The sequence below is a fragment of the Amblyomma americanum genome, chromosome 2 (assembly GCF_052857255.1).
Source record: "Amblyomma americanum isolate KBUSLIRL-KWMA chromosome 2, ASM5285725v1, whole genome shotgun sequence".
In the NCBI taxonomy this organism is placed as follows: domain Eukaryota; kingdom Metazoa; phylum Arthropoda; class Arachnida; order Ixodida; family Ixodidae; genus Amblyomma; species Amblyomma americanum.
The window spans coordinates 92,951,401-92,970,394 of record NC_135498.1 but is presented as its reverse complement, the minus strand read 5'-3'; the positions used below and the strand labels follow the sequence as shown (position 1 = coordinate 92,970,394).

The window sequence follows — 18,994 nt, the reverse complement described above, 5'->3', positions numbered from 1 at the left end:
TCAATTTCTGCTGCTTATCTACAGTCTAAAAATCACACCAAAGGTGCCACAACGTCTAGAAGCCGCTATGGCATCGGCGCCATCACCGCCTCGTCAGTCATGTCGCACTGCCGTTGCGCCACCTATAGGAGCTGGAATGACCGAATCCCGCCACCGCGTGTCCAGGAAGGTCAAAGCACCTGCCCGGGCATTTCACGAGCAGAGTTCGCGGCCTTCGTTACTCAGTTCGAGGAACGGCCTTTGTTCCCCCCTTGGTCCCCTCTGACAAGACGGCTGGCCGGCGCCCCTTGTCAAGTCAAGAAAAAAAAGGAGGGAGGGGGCGGGGGCAATCCGCTCAGTGGCTTCCCTGTGTCACATGGAGAGAAAGACATGAATGCGTGGACCATTGCCGCCCCGACGCAATGTTACTAGCACAGCTTGTTCTAGTAACGTTGGCGCCGACGAGGTTGCTGACACCCGCAACCGCAGGTGCATGGCACCACCGTCGTCGGCGTGCCGGCGCCAAGGCAAGAAAACGATGGGGGCATGTCAGGACCCCGGTACCTCGACAATCACCACGAATTATACTGGTATAACTACCAACTTGTAGAACGTGGAATTGTGTGAAATAAGAGAGCCGCTAACACGGTGAACGTACAAAGTAGGAGAGTATACTTGACGCATCGAAGACGAAAAAGCTTTCCAGTTCTAGGTCAAAAATCACATCCCGCCTTGTGAGAGCCCGAAAGCCGACGTTCAGGAAGATGTGCAAAGGCTTTTTTATTGGGGGGGGGGGGGTGACCACCCCATCCGCAACCCCCCTCCCCTCCTTAGGACCGCAACTGATGTTGAATTCCAATGGCAGATAATAATAATAATAATAATAATAATAATAATAATTGGTTCTGGGGGAAAGGAAATGGCGCAGTATCTGTCTCATATATCGTTGGACACCTGAACCGCGCCGTAAGGGCAGGGATAAAGGAGGGAATGAAAGAAGAAAGGAAGATGATGTGCCGTAGTGGAGGGCTCCGGAATAATTTCAACCACCTGGGGATCTTTAACGCGCACTGACAACGCACAGCACACAGGCGCCTTAGCGTTTTTCCTCCATAAAAACGCAACCTCCGCGGTCGGGTTCGAACCCGGGAACTCCGGATCAGTAGTCGAGCGCCCTAACCACTGAGCCACCGCGGCGGGGCACCAATGGCAGATCCAGATCAAGTTTTTCTGCTCTGTTGGGAGCAATCGTATTCCAATGGCAAAATGGGAGTGCGAGTTGTCTGTTCCAATGGCAGATCGGGATCAGACGTCGATCCCGGATCGCTCCGTGGAGCAGCGATATTTGCTCCGCCGAAATCGGCAGATTTGACCGGAACCCCGCGCGACGTTTTACTTTCCCGCGTCTGCTTCCGGTCATGACAGGCTGCATCGTTCCTGTCATCGCTACGCGGTGATCCGGGCAACGTACAAGCAGTATTTGTCTTTTTTTAAAATTGAATCCTCCCAAATGTAATTATTTTTCGTTTTGTTCGTGTCCGCACAAGTTAAAACAAAAAATTTTCTTAACAGGTCGTCAATTCCACCGCGGTCAATTCTTTGTGACCGCTTTTTAGACCAAAATCGTTGACTTGTTTGAACCTCCCGCGCTTTCTGACGTCAGATGATGCGTACTCTCTAAGCCTAGCAGCTCTGTAAATAAGCAAGCAATCTGAAAATTTGGCGCGTTTCAACACTGGAATTTTGTGGTGCGGGCATCGTCACACAAAGCGAAAGCTTCGTGCGCCTTTTGTTTGCCGTGAACATGAGAGACAGAGTGGCGACAAGGACAAATCGCTGGTGAAGCGAGAGGCCGCGCTTCGATGGGCGCCGCCATGTTGCCTGAACTTGGAGCTATTCTTGCGCTGAAGTGCCCCCGCGGGAGCGCATGCATTCCATTGGCAAAATCGGAGGGAGTGATCTCCGCCTGAACTAAGCGCAACGTTTGTGATCCGGCGGAGCGCTCTCGATCTGCCATTGGAATTCAACATGAGATGAAATGCTGGAGGCCCTTGTACTGTGCGATGTCACTTCACGTTAAAGAACCCCAGGAGGTCAAAATCATCCGGATTCCTCCGGGCGTGAGCCGCCTTGGGAAGTTAGACATAGTAACCCGAAGCAAACTAAATCGCCGACAGGAGAGGCGGTTACCTCAGCGCTTTCCGGCCACCCAGTCTTCTTTCGAAAACCAGTGGTGGTGCCACTATAAGGCCTCCCGCCCAGACCACTGAACAAAAAATCGAAAAAGGGAAAAAATGCGATGCTCCGGTAAAGGAGAATAGAAAAGACGCTGTTTGTGGGAGCTATTACCTACAGATATCTGCAATATAAATCTGCGCACAGATCGCACTACTGTGCCTAATCGAGTGGCACTTCAGAAGCCCACGGCTGGGCGTAGCCAGAGGCTGGTGAAGTGTAACGCTCGGGCAGGCAAGAGCGCTCTGTAGCACGCTGGTAAGTCGCATGGCTGGCGACAGCTGTCAAGGCGACAAATGTTACGACTAGGCATGCACGCCGTAGAATAGGTGTTTAGATGCGAAAGCATCACTAGTTCCATTACGAGAAAAGCCGACAGCGTCTGCGTGCGTGTATACTCGCAGATGGTACAGAAAGCCGCAGCGATAGCAAGAAAAATAAAATAGCGTCACTAAGCGCCGTATTACACACACAGAAATCCGGGCAATACCATAAACGTATGCACGCTTACGTACGTAAACGCAGGCACATTCCCTTTTTTAATTCAGGGTATGCAAACAGTCTCACAACGAAACGCCTAGCCTAGTGGCGCCACCTGCTAGTGAGTACGGGAACTAGTATTGTCAACACAGCCTAGTAGCGGCAGAATCGTCACTCCAAATAAAGCAAATTTATCACCTCTACTTTTGCTTATTGTTGAGGTGAGACGAAGCGATATACCGGTGTCAGATTTATGGCCAGTGAACGCGCTGAAAAAAGCCGCAACAACGACGAATTCATTCCGAGGCGAGGGGTCCTGCATCCAAGGGCGCCGCCATGCTTTTCACCGCGGCGGCGGCGAACGCGAAAAATTTGGGTCCAGCCCGATCGCCCTCGCCGCGCCGCTTTCCGCCTCGCTCGGCGTCAAAAGCGGCCGAATCCGCATCGCTCGCCGGATTTTTGGACAAGTGCGAACGGGCCCTAAAAATATTGCTCGGCCTCAATTTTCTCTCATCTACTGACGAAAGCATATTACCTCCAGAATGCTTGAAAACGAGTGAAGAAAGCCTTGTATCTGCTGGAGAATATGACGCCAGGTGGCACATTAAAGACTGCGGCTATCGTACACTGCGCCTCCTCCCACTCCCCAAGAAAAAAAAATGAGGAAAAAAAGAAAGAGCTGGCCGCCTTTCGAGCACATGCCTCTTTCACATAACATGCATAGAAACTTGTAAACTCTTCTGAGAAGAGCTAGGACAGTTTACATGGGTGTGCAAGCACATAAAAAGATACGACGGTACGTACCTTGGGTCAAGATTTGCGGCGCTGACGGCAATAGACTTGATGACATTCCGTTGCAAAAGGGTGTCAACCCCGTAACTTCAGCTGAGTCGACTCTGCAGCGCCTGCTTCACTCTTTTGCGATTGTTTGACGCAACTACAGTGCGCAGTACACATAGACGAAGCAGCGAAGACAGTCTGGTGCTCTGCTGTGCCTCGTTTACTTCGCCCACCTCGGTTGCGCTTCAGGTACCGCAGTTCCGTACACACTTGATTTTAGCAAGTTTTGTTATCCGAGATTCGAAAGCGTCCATTTTCTGGTCGCTGTTTAGGCTGCTGTTGCTTCCTCCGCCGTGTGCTGCACTGGTGACGCCGTCTTCCTCGCAACCTTGCTGCCTCCCCCATCTCTCTCAGCCACTGAAGCACAGAACGCACGAACAAACTGCGGCAGCTGGCGTTCGGTCGGAAACAACTCGAGCGCGGGCCGCGTGCCCAAAAGCGCAGCGATGGGTCACCTTGGGTTGGCTAAGGCGGTTTTTCTTTGCTGTTCCGGTGTTCTGCCGCGATTCGGTCAGGACGGTGCCGTCTTCTTGTATGCGACAGTGCGGATGCCTCTTCGACAGCTTGATTCCCTTCTTGCTGATGCCTGTGAGGAGCACTTTCAGAAGGTAAACATCACTCGGACGCGGCCCTTGCTTTTCCTTGTTATCGGTCCACTTGCTTATCGAGAGCCACAGAAACTTGCTAATCGTGGTGCTGGAAGGAGTTTCACCGCTGGCTGTCGTCATGTCACTGCGGCTGGCTCAACATGCCAGGCGGCAAGCAAGTTCGAGTACCACCATTCTCCCTCGGTCGCGGCTCCCGATTGGTGAAGGAAGGACTTCCGCAGCGATCAGTCACCTTGGGTTGGCTAAGGCGATTTTTTCTTGCCTGTTCCGGCGTTCTGCCGCGATTTGGTCACGACGGTGCCGTCTTCTTGTATGCGGCAGTGCGGATGTCTCTTCGACAGCTTCATCCCCTTCTTGCTGATACCTGTGAGGAGAACTTTCCGAAGGTAAAAATCACTCGGACGTGGCCCTTTCTTTTCCTTGACATCGGTCCACTTCCTTATCGAGAGCCGTAGAAACTTGTCAATCGTGATGCTGGAAGGATTTTCACCGCCGGCGGTCGTCATGTCACTGCGGGCTAAGGCGCGTTTGTACTCCGGCCTCTTAGGCGCACGGGCGAGCGGCGTGTGTGATCAGTGCCGTCAAACTGGCGAGACCACGCCAGGCGAGAATTCGGCCCTCGTGCAGTCCAACCAATCCGACCAATCCGACGCGGCACAGAGGCTGTGCTAGGAGAAGCGCATGCGCAGACGATGAGCAGAACGTTCGACGCGCCATCTGTCGTAGATTTGCGAAGCAGCGCGGCGCCCCAACGAGAGGCTGAACCGGTCTGGCCGGGCCGGCGGAGGCTGAAGCGCTCGGAGCTAGGGTGCCTGAATGCCCGCGCCCATCGAGGCACCCTACTCGGCGCGAAATAACACTGCCGATGGATGGATGGATGGAAGGTAGGAGCATCTTCTTTGAAACGGGGCAGTGGTTGTCGCCACTATGCTCAGTTTTTTCCCTTTATATTTGTTTACTCTGCTCTAAGTTGTTAATACAATTCGCCATTCCCTTTAAAAAAACGTCTTCCTACACTTTAAAACTTACGTCACCTCTCTGCTTTTGTACCACCAATCCTCCAATCGATTTTTGCTAATTTCCACCGCAGATTTATTTACATGACTATTGTTATCTCTAAACCATAAGGCCTCAGTCTCAGGGGAGCGCGCCCTCTCGTACGGCGAGCGCGCGGACAATGGGGGTTCCTCTATGGGAGTCATGCTCTCCGTCGCCGCTAGGGGCGCGGTGAACCTTCTGTTCATAGTGTTTCTCTATATGCTCCCGCATATATAGGAACACTAACCGTTCATAGAGTCACTGGAAAAAAATTCAGAGTGCCGCAAAGGTCGGGATTTGACTGGCAACATTGAGCGGCCACCGCCATGTACCTTCCAAGCTGACTGCGTCGCAGGAAGGCCGCCGTGTTGGAAGAACTTGATATTCGGTGACACATCGGGTTGAGTGTTTACTGAAGTACATATACTTTGTGTCCGGAGATAACGGTTGCTAAGAGCGAAAAGGAAATGTTATTTTGTGCGAAGTAATGCAGCCGGTGGTTGTTTTGCACGCCGATCGTGTTAATTGCTGTAACTCTGCTACGATTGTGGGCAACAGCTTAGCGCTGCTATCGGGAGCTTGTGCACGCGTTTTTTTCCCCTTCCGCGGAGTGAGCTACTTGTGCACGCGTTTTTTTCCCCTTCCGCGGAGCGAGCTACGAAGGAAACATTTCGTCACTTCGAGCCGCAATCAGGCAAGATTGTGCTTTTGGGCATGGACATCGTGGGCCGCTGTCGGCTTGTATTGAATGTTTCCAAGCAGGACGAAACTAACACCTGACAGTGTCACAGGTACGTACGTTCATTGAATAATTTCACAAGCTAAATCGGATACATTTAATTTACTTTATAATCGGATACCGCGCGTTCTCGACTCTACCGGGTGACTTCATCCGCCGTATAGACGCTTTACAGCGCGGAAGCATGGGCGCCGCCATATTTGGTCACGTGACCACTCTTCCATTGCTGGCCTTCTAACTCCGCGGCCTGCCTGTGCGGAAGCCTCATCTGCAAGCGCGTTTTACTGCGATAGTACTTATTTTTGCTCGCAAAATGGATGCAGGATGGGTGGATGACACCAAGCTTTGGCCGAAGCTTCAGCGGCCGTGTAAGTGCGCTGTTTTTTTGTATTTTAGGACTCTGCTCTTGTTTTTGTGTGAGCCTTCGCGCCACATCGCTTTGCTTGGTGACGATGGTATGCTCGCTGTCTGTCTTTTCCCGCTTTTCTAAAGCCAAAAACACTGCTTGGATTTCTGTCCTGGTGTGCTTATGACTGTTTTCGTGCGTGCGTTTAAAGCGAGAACTTCCCAGATTTGATTGCAGCACAAGTTAGTTGCGCAAAGTTGTACTTTTTGTGCAGCTGGCTCGTAACGGCCTCATTCTGCAAAAAATCCCCAACACCTGCGCACCAGTTGCTGACAAATAATGAAAACTAATTATTTGTGTCTGATCGGCCGCGGCAGTCATGCTGCGACCCGCCGCATATGTTTACGATGGCTGAACGGCTGGTATTAGCTCCTGATGTTCGACTTTGCATGAAATCGAACTTTTACTCGCTTGCGGAAAGGGTTTCCTAATTTATGCTTTTTGTAGCCTGCCGCAAGGAGCGCGAGATTCAACGTGCACTCGTTTGCAAACAAGTTAGCACTTGAGAAAAGCTCTTTTGCGTTTAACCTACAGCTGCTGCATGGCATCGCGCGATCTACTGCGGTAGCCTTGCGTACGATAAGCGAAGTTTCCAGCGTGGACAGTAAAGCCTGGACTCCATGTACGCGAAAACTCACGCGAACGCGAAGGCGACGGCGGCAAGCGACGAGCGACGCCGTCGCGCGAAGCAAAATGCATGTGTCGCTTGCCGTGTCGCTCGGATCTGCACCCACAGAAAATTTCGCTCGTCGCCCGGAAGTCCCCCACGCGACTGGCCAATCAGAGCCCCCCAAAGCCGTTTCCGGTTTGTCCACGGTTTCTCACGGGCACATCTCACAAAACCAGCCCGCCGTCTTGGTCATCGCCACCGTCGAGAAAATATTTGGTTTTGTAGCTGAGGCAGACCCGCACGAGTTAAATAATTAAAACAATCTACTTGTTGGGTGCGGAGGGCTAACAGCATTTGGAGCGGGCTACGCGAGCGGGCGTACTGCAGGGAGAGATGCGTGTCGAGCCGCGGGTACCGGCGCTCGATCCACCGTGCCGCTGCGCTCCAACTGTGCAGAAACACTCGCGGCGCGCATTCTCAGTGGTATATTATAGTTTGCTCACTTACAATCAGGTTGCGGTGACAGTTTATGGGAGTGTTTTTACTAAGCCGGAGTGCACAGGCACCGAACGAAAGCACACCTCCGCCGTGAACCCGTGATGTGACTTCGTCTCCGCAAGCACGCCTTTGGCTATCTCCACTGCCGCTACACCGCTGCCGTAGAGGAAATATTCCTTTGGCCCTGACTGTGAGGCACACTCACAAAATTTTAAGAGAGAGAACAGGTTACGGGCGTGTTTCTAAGCTTGAGTGCGCAAAGCACGGAATCCGCTGCGCACGTCGCGGGTTCGCGTCGCCTGCCGCCTTCGCTTGCATGGAGGTTGCCCACAAGCGACAGAGCGAACGCCAGCCGTCGCCGCCGCCGTCGCCTTCGCGTTCGCGTGAGTTTTCGCGTACATGGAGTCCAGGCCTGGACTCCATGTACGCGAAAACCCACGCGAACGCGAAGGCGACGGCGGCAAGCGACGAGCGACGCCGTCGCGCGAAGCAAAATGCATGTGTCGCTTGCCGTGTCGCTCGGATCTGCACCCACAGAAAATTTCGCTCGTCGCCCGGAAGTCCCCCACGCGACTGGCCAACCAGAGCCCCCCAAAGCCGTTTCCGGTTTGTCCACGGTTTCTCACGGGCACATCTCACGAAACCGCCCGTCGTCTTCGTCATCGCCACCGTCGATAAAATATTTGGTTTTGTAGCTGAGAGGCAGACCCGCATGATTTAAATAATTAAAACAATCTATTTGTGGGGTGCGGAGGGCTAACAGCATTTGGAGCGGGAGAGATGCGTGTCAAGCCGCGGGTACCGGCGTTCGATCCACCGTGCCGCTGCGCTCCAACTGTGCAGAAACACTCGCGGCGCGCATTCTCACTGGTAAATTATAGTTTGCTCACTTACAATCAAACTGTGGTGATAGTTTATGGGAGTGTTTTTACTAAGCCGGAGTGCACAGGTACCGAAAGAAAGCACACCTCCCCCGTGAACCCGTGATGTGACTTCGTCTCCGCAAGCACGCCGTTGGCTATCTCCACTGCCGCTACACCACTGCCGTAGAGGAAATATTCCTTTGGCCCTGACTATGAGGCACACTCACAAAATTTTAAGAGAGAGAACAGGTTACGGGCGTGTTTCTAAGCTTGAGTGCGCAAAGCACGGAGTCCGCTGCGCACGTCGCGGGTTCGCGTCGCCTGCCGCCTTCGCTTGCATGGAGGTTGCCCACAAGCGACGGAGCGAACGCCAGCCGTCGCCGCCGCCGTCGCCTTCGCGTTCGCGTGAGTTTTCGCGTACATGGAGTCCAGGCTTAAGCCAAAACTGGCAGCCGCTAGTAAAATGCGACGTAAAACTATCAGCCCAAGTGACAATATTCCTCACTGCATGCTTCTGTGCCAGTCATGTTAGATCAAAAAAGGTTGGAACTGTGGAGACATCTAATAAGCAGTCCTTTTATTTTGGTTTTGCAAAGTCGAACATCAGGAGCTAATACCAGCCGTTCAACCATCGTAAACATATGCGGCGGGTCGCAGCATGACTGACGCGGCCGATCAGGCACAAATAATTAGTTTTCATTATTTGTCAGCAACTGAAAGCATAAGTGTATTATGCAGAACCTTACTAGATTTCTTGGCATCCAACTTTCAGCATGGGGACAAAGTTTTATTACCACAAAACTAGCTACATAAATAGCACACATGATGACATACTGTACTGATATCATTCTTTATTTCAGTTGTCTACAACTACATGGTTGAAATGCCTGACACAGATGGCAAACCATCCGTCAACTACAGAGGATTTGCTGAAGGCAGCAACCTGCTTGACAGTGGCCATGTTGGCGTGGCACTGTACCAGCAGAAAAATGGCGTGAAGTGCATCAAGGCAAACATCAGGTCGTCGCAAACAGTGAGCAGGACGTACCAAACACAAATAAATTTTGGACAACCTTTATCAGCAAGTTGCACATGCAAAGCGGGGCTAAGTGAGCGGTGCAGCCATATTTGTGCACTGCTCATGAAGGTTGTCGAGGCAACATCCAAGGGGCTCACCGGACAGTCATCAACTGACAAAGCGTGTACATGGAATGCGGCAACAGCGAAGAATGTCACCCCAGCAACAATGGAGGTAGTTTATTGCCATAAGAAAACACAAACGAAGACGCAGCAGTTTTTATCTGAAAAGGAGATGCTCCTTCACTTCGAAAAATGCCCTCTCGACGTCAGCAAGCTTCAGAACACCATGCTACACACTGTTCTGAAGCCACGCAGGAAACTACTCGCAGGTGGTGATGAAGATGGCCGTGCATGTAAGAACATTATTTCCTGATGTTGCGCATGGCTGACTCAACTAAGAGAGTCGAGCAGGCATAGAGGCTATCATTACGTGCAAGTAAGATTGCCATCTGGGTTTTGTTGTTGCATAAGTGTACATTTTGTTCATTTAAATGTAGTCAGTTTATATAAAGACATTATGCATAAAGATTTGCTCTTGCAATGTTCAAAACTGCAGAAATGCAAGTGACATGTGCTTGTGGTTGAACCATCCCAATATACTGGCAGTAATGCTTAACTAGTAATTGGCATTACAGCAGAGCGTGCATCTCGACATTGGAACGTGGTATAGCATCAACAAGACCTCTTTCATACTCATTTATGCAATCTCAGCTGTTCACCATGCACTGCTGAATATGATAGTGCATGAACTACAGGAGCTCCTATCAAGTTGTGACAGTTTTTTGTGCGATGATCTCACAAGGTTACTCTTAACACCTGTGCATAGTTCCTAAGTTCTAGGTGCACCGAGAAACAGCTATTGCTGATGCGGCAGCAGACTTGATTTTTTGCAACGGCTTTTGATTGTAAATTACACCTACACATGGCCCTACATTGCATACTGACTGAGTGATTTTCAGGTTTTAGCCACCATAAGCCTGTTTCGAGTATGCACAAGAAGTCGTTAAATTAAGCAGACCCTTCTTGTACTCCACAGTTCTCCAGCAAGAGCATGGCCAGCATGACTGCAAGCGACTGTGCCAGTTATGCCAAGATTTCTTCGTCACCAATGTGCTGCTGTCTCCTGAGCAGGCTGCAACACTGGCAAACCACCCTCAGGGAAGTGCAGCATGGCACAAAGAACGTTTATTGAGGATAACTGCCAGTGAGGCCCGTAGCATTCCCATCAAAGCTGCCCCTGAGAAGTGGGTATCAAAGCACATACACCCAAGCTTCTATGGTAATGCCAGCACACGGTAAGGAGCCAAATATCTCACTGACTACAGCCTTTGGTGTTGTGCCTCAGTTGCTCTGCATGGCATGCTGAAGTTTACACCTTGGATTCGAAAATGCTATGGGAAGTTTTATAGTACAAGAACTATTGCTAAATACTGTTTTGCATGTTTGGTTTGGTTTGGTTTATTGGGGTTTAACGTCCCAAAGCGACTCAGGCTATGAGGGACGCCGCAGTGAAGGGCTCCGGAAATTTCGACCACCTGGGGTTCTTTAACGTGCACTGACATCGCACAGTACACGGGCCTCTAGAATTTCGCCTCCATCGAAATTTTGCATGCGATGCTGACAGTAGAGCGGTTGCAACACTATGCTTTGATTTTGTACAGCAGCACTTTTGCGTATTTGCAGTATGAACTCTCTATTACTGCATTATGCAAAGTGGCAATTTGCAGGCCGAATTTGCCTGCAAAGAATGGAAGTACCACTGTGTGGTTGTAATTTGTGATGTAAATTTCTATTCATTGCTTCCAACAGCAAAGCACAGCCTGACTGCTTGTTCATCGCAAATCGCATGCAAGTTACAAGCCTGAAAGCATGAAATTGGAGGTTGATATTTGTTACATTGTGAATGCTTGGTTTGTGTATTGCAATATACTAGTCACTGTTGAAGTTACTTTAAGATGAGGGACACTAATTCATTACAACATGAATGTGATTTTTACATGAAGGTATGGAAGAGAGTCAGAAGCAAAAGCCCGTGCCTTATCATCCGGCCTGCCACTTCATGGCTTGGAGCCAGCCCTGATGGCATAATTCCAGACTCGGACACAGTGCTGGAAATAAAGTGCCCGACACCACTGACTGTGCAAAAGCATGGTAGCCTTGATGCCCTGTTTAAGAGCGGAAGATATGACGTGATTAAGAAGGAGAACAAACTCACACTCAGCAAGGCCGGGAAGAACAGATATTACCTGCAAGTACAGTTGCAGCTGTTCTGCTGCGAAACAAGTCGGTGCGACTTCGTGATTTGGGCACCGAACGAGGCATATATTATCGAGGTGCCCTATGACAAGGAGTTCATAAGTAAGCAAGTGGCACATCTTGAGGACTTCTATTTTTCACACCTGCTGCCAGCAGTTGTTGACAGCAAGCAATGAACACATTTCTATTGGAATAAATTGACAAGATTTGACTAATTGTCTTGTCATTAAGACAATTTGACCCGGCTTATTTGTGCATGCAACATCAGAATTATCAAATACATCTCTGAACATACAACAAAACAAAAGCAGGCATAGAACAAAAACCAACAGGCTCGTACCCTCACCTGGTACTGAACATTTCTCATCATCCCAAAGTGAACACAGGGAGTACAAGCAGTAAATCTTCAAAGAATGACATCTCCAATATGGTATCAACAAAGGTTTCCATAGGGCAAGCCAATTGCAGAAACTCCCCAACATAACTTTCCATTGCATTTTAAAAATCCACAATCCACATAAACGTCTCACCTACACTGTACACACAGCCGCAAAGCAAGTGCCCCTAAGTGCACCAGCAAGACAATGAAATAGGCTCAGAACATCAACCTTGGCAGCTCGAACGTGCTTTGCAAGTGATTCCAACTTCAGTTCCTCAAGGAGGAAGAGTGCTTTAGAGTTTGCTCTTCCTGGACAAAATGTAGCGGACCTGAAATTGCTGACAAACACTTTGGTAATCAGACGGCATGAAAAAAAGGCTCCAACGCGAGTTGTTTGTAGCAGCTAAGTTAGCTCAGAGCCATCAGTGAAATAGCTAGCAAAATACCTGAATAGCATATCTCTGACAGATATTCTTAGGGTCATCAACAGCAGCCTGCCAGTACACCAGCATGCTTGAGTTAATTACATAAGAGTTGTATCTTGGAAGTATTCACCTATGGGGCAGAAACTCTGAAGCTAATGAAAATGCTTAAAATTAAATTGAGAGCAATGTGAGCTATGGATAGAGACAGCAATCAAGTGGGTTGGGTCAGGGAATAAATGCAAGTTAATAATATCTTAGCTGAAACAGAAATAGCCATCAGCAAAGCATGTAATATGGAGAGCTGATAACCAATGGCATCAAGGGTGGCAGTGTCAGATGGGCAGTTAAAATTGGCAAGTTTGCTGGGGTAAGGTGGCTACAGCTAGCCCAGGAGATTTAACGATTTAACTGAATGCAATTTTGAGGAGCCCTTCTCTTGCAGTGAACATGGTTACGTTAATCAGTGAACAGAGAACATGGCAGGTGCATAAAAACAAGAGACGACTAGGTGATGTGGCTACTCCACATAAATCTCCATGCCTCATTCAGGTGTGTTGTCTACCACTTCCAGCTGCTTGCCTGGATGCGATGGTGACTGAGCACCAGGTTCTGACGCATCACCATGATCTCTAATCAAATTCGGTTGCAGGTTGCACAGCCCAGCGATGGCAACAAGTACATCATTTGCGAGGGGTTTCTTTGTGAATATACTAGCAGGGAATTGCTTCAAAATCCTGAAGCATTTGAGACGCCTTATTGATCGCTCAACATGAATACGAAGCCTTGCCAGGCGACGCGAACTTACTACATCTGAACGACAAATCTGCGGCCGGCCTTTGGAAAAGCTTGGGAGTGAAACTTTAACAGATGGTGGGAGTAGGTCATCTATGTTAAAGCCACGGTCAGCGAGGACTTCGTCGCCTTGCGTCAGGTGGTCTAAAAAACCACTGTCCAAAGTGATGAAACGATCGCTTGCACGGCCACCATACGGTTTTGACAAAAACATAATAAACCCACTTGATGCAATGACGTGAAGAATTTTGGCCGTATTGTGCGATTTGTAGGAACTGTAAGTTGTATTTCTTCGGGGCAGTTGCCCAGGTCTGTCAATGAAAATCTCGAAACAGTCCACAATGCAAGTTACGGAGTAATTCTCCTCAAAAACATAAGGAAATGTCCTCCTGATTGCTGTTCTTGGCAGCCAGAACACTAAGAACTCTCTGGCAAACTTGGCAAGTTTTGGTACAATGAAGCAGAAAATCCTGCTAATGGCTGCAGTGGATGCACCAAAACGTAAGCTAAGGTCATTAAGCAATAGGCCAAGACGCAGCCGCATCAGTGTAAGTAGGATTTGGTCCTCAAAGGGCATAGTGAAAGGGCTCTTCACAATAGTGGAAAGAGTCCGAACCAGTTCGTCAAATACTACTTTTGACAGACCTGTAAAGAAGCGGAAGTGACTTGGTGCAAGAGTTGAGTATGCACTGAATATAGTCTGTCAAGCACTGTCTGCAGTGACCGGGGCCTGCCTGCGAGTGGTTGCATACAAATGGTCATGAGCAGCCGCTGGCTCCACTTGAGTTCCTTTTTCTGATGTTTCGGTAATCTTGCATCTGCAGCCACAGGCCAAGCAGCCATCAACGAGACTCTCAGCTCCTTCTCTCCTGTACAACGAAGGATGTGGAGGAAAGTGAGACACAATATTTAGCATAGTAGTATGAGCTAACAAGCACACAGAATAAAATTACCATGCCGTGCAACGGTTATACTACAGGGAAATAAATAGAGTGTTCTGGTTGTATAATTGTGGTCTGCATCGTACTCCTGCAACAACTTGCAGAGGTATTGAAAGCTTTAAAGGGACACTGAAAGAAAATTGAAACTGGCCTCTATAGATAAGGTACTGTGTTCTAATCACAAATGCTAAGCGAACACTGAGCTTTTATGAATGGTAAAAAAAAACTAAATACAGGGATTCCCATCATTGGCTGACAATATTCAGAGTTTTCCTCAGTAGCCCGTGTAACAGTGCTAATGCAGCAAACTGTCAAGCTTACAGCAGACGACGAACCTGTGCAGTGGAATGGCTGAGCAATGTATGTACATGCACTGACTGAAATCAAGTCTGCTCTCATGTGCATTGATTGCTTTTTGTTCAGAATTGCACAGCAGTAAACACCAAGCAACGTGAAAAAGTCTAGTTCCAAACATACATAGCAGCGTGTGGCCACCACCATCTCAAGGGAAAAAGAATGAAAAGATAGTAATTGCTGCATTGAAATGCAGACTGTGTATGCCTGCAGAGATAGGCATAACTCCTGCGCACATGGCAGCAAGAGATGCACAATCCGGGTCCAGGCAATAAGCTGTAACTGGGCTAGCCTATATGAGCGGTTGCAAGAAATTTTACTGTTAACTGAACATGACAATGCTAAAGATGGCAAAACTCGTAAGCAAGCTTACAATCACCATTTCATGATATCAGCAACTTTATTTGTGAACAGATTCTGCTGTTCTTAACCCTTTCACACGCCATTTCTTTTTTTCTACTCAAAAGGAGCACTCCCACCAAAAAGGCATCTTCAAGCATTGACAAAGACAGTTTGTTAGTTCTCAAGGGCAAAATACTAGTAGAGGTGCCATTATGAAATAGCAACAATAAAAACTATGCGACTTATGAACGATTGTGGGACTAATTTCTATTTCGGAGGTGCACATTACGCTTGAAATCCAAAAAAAATTTATGTCACTAATGGTGGCAAACTATATTTGCACAAAAATGGTAGATGGCATGCTACCCCGCTGACGAAATTGCTGAGTATTGTTTACTTCAGTCACTGTATGACATAAAAACATCTTATTTGCGACGTGAAGGATGCAAAATTCACTTGGAACGAAGAAAGCACTGCTAAGTGCAGCACACTCTCAGCTAAAGGTAATATCCATAGCGTACCACAGGTTTAAACTCTTCATATAACTAGTGAAAGCAAACGTGCATATTGTGCACCCAAAACAGACTTGCATAAAAGCATGTAAATGAGAACCCATGAAGGATAATTCACACCACTTTACCGTACCTATGTGATACATCCTCTGTTGCAATGTTGATAGGCAGGTGATCATCAGCTGCAGCACTCTCTTCATCTTGCTCGTCTGATAAATGGTGTGACAAAGGTTCAGCTGTTGAACAGGTCTCAGGCTCCAAAGGTTTGACATCGTGCCGCACCAGCTTCCTTCTTCCCTTGTGGTGAGCAGTCTAAAATATTGCAGAGTATGAAAATACAAAAGAATAAATAAACTGCAGTTCAGAACAAACCTCCGAAAGCCATACCGGTGTTCCAAGGTGCAGTGTTGGGTACGGGTTGTCTTTAGAGGGACGCCCATCAATGAAATGAACTGAGCATACCTGCAAGAAATGTGTATGAAGCAACAGGACTTGTCGGGCTAGTTGGTTGATCATAATGCAAAAAAGACGAACTGCGCAACAAGAACACGGACGAAAGGGAGGCAGACACACACTAACGTATTCCTTCCTTTAGTAAAGTTGTAAGTCTGCGTTAGTGTGTGTCTGCCTCCCTTTCGTCCGTGTTCTTGTTGCGCAGTTCGTCTTTTTTGCATTGTGTATGAAGGCCACTTAAGTTCTGACAACCAGTGCAAGCGGACTACGTCAAACACCACAAATACAAGGAAATATGTGATATGGTCATTCTAACTAAACATGTAATATCGTCATTTCATGCAACTGTCCAGGCATTGCACTTCTCCTTTGTGCTCTTCAAAAATATTGCACCATAATATTTTCACAATGCATATTTGAGAAGTTTTGTTTTCCATAAACCGGGGCACACAACCAAGAAAAAATGTTTTCAACCGGCGTTTGCACTCACTTAAAGATAGCCCAACAGCATTCCTCGAATGTGCGATGCCACTATTCATAAACGAAAAAAAGTCCAGCACAATGCCTGGAAAGCTTCTGGCCGTATTATGAAATCGCCTATCTCACGTGCGCAAACACACTCACGGAGTACACACACTACGTAGTACCTCCCCGTTGTGGCGAAAATGAAATGCAGCCAGCACCGCACGTTCGCGTAAGTATTTCGAAACGAGATGGTAGAGATAAGGTACTTACAATACAAAGGATCTACGCTTCAAGCGCGAATGCACAGCCGACTCGAAAGGCACCGACTAAACGCGGACATGTATGTACGTACATCATGTACATACATCAGCCCGTTTAGCTCGGTCCTAGGTTAGATCATTTTTACAATTAAAACAGCAGGCTCTAAGCCGTACTACCCTACTGTCAGATGAACACTGAATGCAAGGTGACTGAAACGATACTGGCAAACCAAAACCTCCCGTCAGACCATGCACAGAAATTCATTTGAACAGCGGCTCGAGCGCGCAGGTGACTGCCGGCGTTACAGGTATACCGTCAGCGAACAACCCGAGCAACCGGTGTTTTCACTTTTATCATGTGTACTCACCATAGCCGATGAGCCGGGTTTGAAGTCTTTCCTCTGTAGATTCGCAATCCAGTGCTGTCGTACCAACTTGTTCTTCTCTCCTTGCGGAAATCTATGCATTGCAAAAGGCCTAGTGCACGGACAATCTTCGTGAAGTTGAGGCCCGTGCGTTTCGCAGACAGATACATTCCAAACCTTCAAATCTGCGTCGCAGTTCTTACAATCGAACACGGAACACGTTTTGCCTCTGCTTTTCCACATTTTGGCCGCAGAGCATAGCGGATACAGCAGCGAAGTCAGCAGCGCGTAGGCACCACCTGCAGTCGCCTACTATCCAGAAGGCCACTGATGTCGCGACGGCGGTGGCGCCGCGAGTGTCGACTAGGCGAACTGCTCTCTGTAAACGGTCTATACGCACGACACACTAAGACTGCCGTGGGCGCACTGGTGTTTGGCCGGGATCGTAAGATGATCTGTGCACAGCAGGCGTAAAGCCAACTTCGATGGCCATTTGGCGCTCTAAATCTTGTGGAAGGCCAATGTGACCCATTTGCATGATTGCAGCAACGTATATGTACTTCTGTACACTGATAATGAGCGAGAGTTTGCTACATTGCGATTTATGAACGCGGCTGTCTAGTGCGTTCATGAGCGGCTACTCTTCCCAACTTATTTATGACTGTTTTCTTAGACTGCAAAGATTTGCTGTAACACGGTGGTTTGGGCTAGTTGGTTGCTATTCATAATGGAGACAAGTTCCGCAGCATGAATAATATGCACACAGAAGACAAGGAACAAACAAGACAGGACTGTGCTGCACTTCCAACTGATTTTATTTGAAAAAAATGCTCGACATTTAACTACATTCAGTTCTCATTAGGTGAAGCGTAATCACAATCACCCAAAAAAGCCATTTCATTCTCCAGCAATGAGAGTGAAGGCGTGCTGACGCAATTGTCACTGGCTTTCCTAATAAAAAAGGCTTCGATAATTTCACGCTGAAGCTTGTCCTTGGCGTGACCCAGACACTGCGCCGGCAGTGTACGGCCATCTTGCCGTACACTGCCGGTCGTGCAAATGTGGCTCGTGATGTAAGCTTGGGTGAGGCGGAGAGTAATCCGCTCTGGCAGACCCGCGCGCCATTTAGCCACGCGCCGAATGAGACGGGTGGCTTGCTGGGCTTTGGTCTGGAGAGTTGGGATGGCGTTGCCATGCGCGCCGTGGGAGTGAAGGACGAGGCCCAGGATACAAATCTTGGAGACCAGGGGAATGGGGTGGTTTCCTAGAGTGAGTGAGATAGGAGGGTTGGCGGGGTCGTGCGGCCTGGGGCGGTAGAAGGAGAGTTCTGATTTAGAAGGGGAGCAGGCTAGGCCGCGCGTGCGAGCGTATGAGTCGATGATGTTGAGGGCCGACTGTAGGTTGTGTTCCATGTCGGCATCACTGCCTCGTTAGCCCAGATAATGATGTCGTCAGCATAGAGGCTGAAATGCATGTCAAGGTGTACTTACCTCGCACACGCGGGTGTTTTTGGTAGGCTAGAAATTCTCCCGGCCGATTCTGTGTAAGCACGCAGAACGACGCTCTCGGTCATTTTTCCCGGTGGGAATCGAGAAAAAAGTCTTTCCAGACTCGGATCGGTTGCTGCATCCGAAGGCGCAGCAGCAGCCAGGCATGACTTCCTTGCAGTCAAACGCGAGTGCGGCAATCGAAACAAGAAATGTAGGGAACCTGCGCTGCCTGCGCTCTAACTCAGCCGGCCAAGCCCGGCGCTTGGAAGGTATATCCCAAATTCAAGCGGTACGGTTGGGCCAATGAACGCGTCGGCGGCGCGGGGAAAACAACTGCGGTACTCTGAATTTTTTTCCATGTTCGCAGCGCCACGATCGCGCCGCGGAGGCAGACAGGAAACACACCCAGTGCGCCGGCCGTTTGAAGCGCGGGCCACCGCCGATAGTCGAGCCCGGCCGTGGAAATAGACACTTGCGCCAAGTCGCCGCCAGTGTGTTCGAAATGCGCTGAAGCCGCCGAAAGCGTCGACGGTCAAGTCAAGTGCCGTTGGAGTGTCCAGTGCAGTATTCTAGTTCACCACAGC

At 49.0% G+C, this 18,994-nt stretch overlaps 1 protein-coding gene across 1 annotated transcript; it reads right to left on the bottom strand.

Moving 5' to 3' along the window:
* Positions 1-12,896: 12,896 nt before the first annotated feature.
* Positions 12,897-15,841, bottom strand: LOC144118818 (uncharacterized). The gene is made up of 3 exons (XM_077651623.1): positions 15,765-15,841; positions 15,511-15,689; positions 12,897-14,097 (listed from the first exon to the last, which is right to left on the bottom strand). Exon 3 carries the CDS (start codon positions 13,803-13,805, stop codon positions 12,978-12,980), a length of 828 nt encoding a protein of 275 aa, XP_077507749.1. The 5' UTR covers positions 13,806-14,097; positions 15,511-15,689; positions 15,765-15,841; the 3' UTR covers positions 12,897-12,977.
* Positions 15,842-18,994: the final 3,153 nt, after the last annotated feature.

What these genes read in the sequence shown, in the direction of transcription:
- LOC144118818 (XM_077651623.1), bottom strand. Translation starts at nt 13,805, where the DNA reads ATGCCCTTTGAGGACCAAATCCTACTTACACTGATGCGGCTGCGTCTT.